The 4706-nt window shown below is 40.1% G+C and overlaps 2 protein-coding genes across 2 annotated transcripts; both read left to right on the plus strand.

The window, feature by feature from the left end:
• Positions 1–752: 752 nt before the first annotated feature.
• On the plus strand, positions 753–1709 carry TEOVI_000271000 (uncharacterized protein; the record flags this gene model as incomplete). Its single annotated transcript, XM_067225744.1, has 1 exon — positions 753–1709. The coding sequence occupies one exon, from the start codon at positions 753–755 to the stop codon at positions 1707–1709; it is 957 nt and encodes a 318-aa protein (XP_067081845.1).
• A 1375-nt stretch (positions 1710–3084) lies between these two features.
• TEOVI_000271100 (axoneme central apparatus protein) lies at positions 3085–4626 on the plus strand (the record flags this gene model as incomplete). The annotated part of the gene is made up of 1 exon (XM_067225745.1): positions 3085–4626. The coding sequence occupies one exon, from the start codon at positions 3085–3087 to the stop codon at positions 4624–4626; it is 1542 nt and encodes a 513-aa protein (XP_067081846.1).
• Positions 4627–4706: the final 80 nt, after the last annotated feature.

The following is a 4706-nucleotide window of genomic DNA, read 5'->3' on the forward strand; positions in this document are numbered from 1 at the left end:
GTTTGCTTCTGTGCTTTTTTTTCCTCTTTTTGGAATGTTCCCGTCACTCGTCAGTTTTCCAACTGCATTACTGAAAAGAGGCGGGAACATTCCAAAAAGAGGGAGAAATGAAGAGAAGAGAAGAGGGATTTTGTGAATCCCAAACAAGAGAAAGGAGAGAGAAAAGATATACAATAAACCACTTGCAAATGCAAATGCAAATGTAAAAAAAAATGATTGAATTAAATTAATAAGTTATATATGTATCTGATTTAAATTGGTTTAAATTGACAAAAGAAAAAAACGTTCCCTTCTTTTTTTTCCTCTTTTTTTTCTCTTTTTTTTATTTCTTTTTTTTTTATTTTATTGGTTATACATCAGTATGGGGAAATATAAAACCAAGTAAAAGACACATATTAGTTATCATAGTAAATACACGCCATAAAAAAAAAAAGTGGGGGAGAATAACCTCGAACATCCCTTCGAAGTTTGCTAAGTTCAAAAACAAAAACAAAAAGGAAGGGGGTCACCCATACATATTTGTATTCATTAAACAAACGCAAAGAAAAGGAAAAATAGAAAAGAATAAAAGAAAAGATATATATATATATATATATACGTACACATATAGAAGTAAGGAAGGAAAAAAAGAAAGAAAGAATTTTTATAAAATAAGGGAAAGAGGAATAAAAAGAAGCAATAAATATTACTTTTGAAAAAGATATCTATCTATCTGATATATATATATATATATACATATACATATATATATAATGAAGTCAGAGAAAGCAGAGAAGGCATTGCAGCTTTTTGCCTCACTTCAGGATACCATACAAGCTCAACAACAACAACAACCTCCATTTCATAGCAAATCACCATCCACATCATGTGCCATTACTAATCATATAATTCCACAGCCGGAACCGTCACGGCCAACCACATCTGAAGAAAAGAATTTGTTGAGGCGGGCGGAGGCGGCGGAATGTTTGGCTCGACGCCTACACGAAAAAAATAAACAACTTTTAGGACAAATGAGTGCATTGGAGAGACGAGGAAGAGGAGGCGCTAATGATAATTATGAAGCGGAAGCGCAACTGCTGCGGGACCTGCTGGCGGAACGGGATGTGGAAGTGCAATGGCTTCGTGAGCAATTGCATCAGATGGAGGAAAAACAAAAACAGAAAAAACAACAATCAACTCAAATTCAAAGTCAAAGTCAAAGTCAAAGTCAGAAGCAACAAAATCACAAAAAACAAAGTCCAAATCATCAAAAGTTGTTGTTGTTGCAAGCGGCAACAGCTGCAGTTGGTGGTATTAATGGGAAAAGCAGCCACAACGCCAGCATCAGAAGTGCTGACGGCAACAGTCACAACAGAAATGGTCATAACAAACAGTTGAAATGTGCACATGAGGATAATGGTGAGGATGAGGAAGAAGAAGGAGTTATTATTGTGAAGCAAAGAAGGAGAAGTACGGCCAGCAACACCCATCACAGCAACATGAAAAATAATAATAATAATAATAGTGGCAGTGGTAGTGGTGGTGACAACAACAATAGTATTAACAACAGCATTAGCAGCATCAGTAATATTAATAATCATAATAATCATAATCTTCTTCATCATCATCATCATCATCATAGGAGCAGCACTGTATCCAGCAGAGGTCAACAGGAACTGCGGGAATGGTTGCCAGGAGCCAGTTCCAGTCGTACGGAAGTGTTGTATTAATTAATTATTTATTTATTTTATTGTACCCATTTATTTATTCATTTTTGAGCCAGTGATGAAATGGATAAGTGAAGGAGGATGGAAAGGGGATAAGTATAAAACTGATGTTTGATTTTTTGCTTTCGTTGCTGTTGCTGTTGTTGTTATTATTAGTGGCGGTGGTTTTAGTTTCGGCTCTTGATGAGCCTGTTGTTGCGTTTATGTGTAAGATTAAAGGAACTGCGGCAGGGATTCCACGCGGCTGTTTTCCACGCAAAAATAAACGCTCCAACACGTTTATTTATTTATATTTTTTTTTCCCTCCCCTCCCCTCCCCTCCCCCCTGTTTATGTCACGCACGCATTTCACTCCCAATGTTATTATTATTATTGTTATTGTTGATGTTGCTGCCATTTTCAGTGTTCCGCATCGCTGTGCCCTTCTGTGTTGTTGAGTTTGATGTTGAGCTTCTTGTTGTTGTTGTTGTTGTTGTTGTTTGTTGTTTTTGTTCAACTCTTCTCTCTTCTCAGTACTACCGTTATTGTTGTCATACTTGTAAAATGTTTTACTTTCTCTTTCCCTCTATTCTTTATTTATGTATATGTTTGTGTATGTTTCTATTTACCTTGTAATGTTTTTTTTTCTTTAAAAATTATTATTATTATTATTTTCTTCTCGGAGATAATATGTCACTTACTGCTACTGCTGTTATCATCATTATCATTATTATTATTATTATTGTCCTCTTCTTTTCTTCTATTTTTTTTTGTTTTCTCTCTTTGGGGGTGGGTGGGGGGGTATTAAAATTTGTCAACATTTTTACCTCCATCTTCCGTATTTGTTAGACCGTTTAAACTGAAGGCGTATCGTAGGCGGTGACAAGGCACGGAAAAGTATTTTTTTAAAAAAAAAGGGAGAAGGAAGAATTATACATTTAGTTTTTTCTTTTTCCTTTTTCCTTTTTGCCCTTTTCTCCTCTTTTTAGGGAGAAACAAAAAAAAAGAAGACAGAAAGGACAAGGTGAGCATTTAGTGAATATATATATATATATATTTACGACGGCAATTAGATAGACACGTAAAGAAGAAAAAGAAGAGGAAATTAAAAGGAGGAACAAGGAAAAGAAAAATATTTTGTAACAGCGCCAACAACATCAACAGTAGAAAGCAGTCAAGAAGAGAAGAGCTGCACAGTGGTTTTTTTTTTTGTCGTTGTTGTTGTTTCTTTAGCTTTCTAAAGGATAAAAGAAAGTGAGAAGGGAAAAGAAAAAAAGGTAAGAAGTGAGAAAGAAAGATAGATAGAAAAGGTTGGGGAGAAAGGGCGGAAGATTCTTCTTTTCCCTTTTTATCTAAGAGCAGGAAAAAGAATTTTTAAAAAAAAAAACTATCACATCACAATGCCCAACAGGCAGATCATTCAGGTATTTGAGGAATACCAAAGGGCCCGTGTCAAGTTTGTACAGACGGTGGCAGATTTTGCTTCAAAACCACAACATATTGATGCCTTGCAGCAGGCCGGTGTCATGCAACTTCTTCGGCCACTGTTATTAGATAATGTACCTTCCATTCAACAGTCCGCAGCACTTGCATTGGGAAGGCTTGCCAATTACAATGAAGAACTTGCGGAAAGTGTCGTGTCCGGTGACATACTCGCGCAATTGGTTTATTCACTCGGTGATCAGAGCCGTTTTTACAAAAAGTCAGCAGCGTTTGTGTTACGCAGCGTGGCACGACATAATGCGCAACTGGCGCAGGCGGTGGTGGGCAGTCAAGCCGTGGAGGCCCTCGTTGGATGTTTGGAGGATTTTGACCCAACGGTGAAGGAAAGCGCCGTATGGGCGTTGGGTTATGTGGCACGACATAATGCCCATCTCGCGCAGGAGGTTGTTGACAAGGGCGCCATTCCGCCATTGGTATTATGCGTTCAGGAGCCGGAGCTTTCACTCAAGAGGACAGCGGCTTCAACACTCGCGGATATTGCGAAACATTTACCGGAACTTGCGCAAGCGGTGGTGGATCAGGACGCGGTTACGCACCTCGCGCCACTCATTGGCAGCAATGATGGAAAACTGAAGCGACAGGTGTGTCAGTGTCTTGCGCAGATTGCGAAGCACAGCGTGGAGTTGGCAGAGTTGGTGGTGGAGGGAGAAATATTTCCCCGTATATTTTCGCTACTGAAGGATAGCGATGAAACGGTACGCAAGAATGCCTCCACATGTATTCGGGAGGTTGCCAAACACACACCGGAGTTAGCGCAGCTTATTGTAAATGCGGGTGGCGTTGGAGCACTCGTAGACTACACAAATGAGTCTACTGGCAGCGCACGGTTGCCGGGAATTATGACACTCGGTTACATTTCTGCATTTTCTGAGACGCTCGCTCTCGCTGTCATTGTCTCCTGTGGTATTGAGCCATTGTCTAATGCACTGGAAAAGGAACAGGAGGATCACATAAAGTCTGCGGCCGCATGGTCACTTGGGCAAATTGGCCGTCACAGTGCTGATCATGCAAAAGCTGTGGCAGACTGTAATGTACTTCCCAAACTGCTTGACCTCTACTTACATCCCAGCAGTTCGGATGATCTCCGCATGAAAAGTAAGCGGGCGCTCAAAAATATCATTCAGCGCTGCGTACAACTCCCCGCCTTGGAGCCATTGCTCCACCCGGAAGCACCAAAGAATGTTCTTAAGTACGTCTGTGGACAGTTTGCAAAGGTGTTACCAACAGATATCGCCGCCAAACGGGAGTTCGTAGCTAACCGTGGGCTTGCAACTGTGCAGCGCATTCAACCCGAACCCGGTTCCAAACTGGCGGAGTATATTCAAAGCATCAACAACTGCTACCCACCTGAGATTGTTCAATACTACTCGCCGCAGTATGCGCAGACATTCTTGGAGAAAATAGAAAACTACCATGTCCAACAAGTGCAGCAGCATTAAAGTTGTAAGCGCAACCATTTCCCATGCTGGGGGAAGGAGAGAAAAAGAAAGGAGGGATTTGTATATATATATATATATAT

Source organism: Trypanosoma equiperdum (genome assembly GCF_001457755.1).
Source record: "Trypanosoma equiperdum strain OVI genome assembly, contig: ctg_596, whole genome shotgun sequence".
Classification (NCBI taxonomy): domain Eukaryota; phylum Euglenozoa; class Kinetoplastea; order Trypanosomatida; family Trypanosomatidae; genus Trypanosoma; species Trypanosoma equiperdum.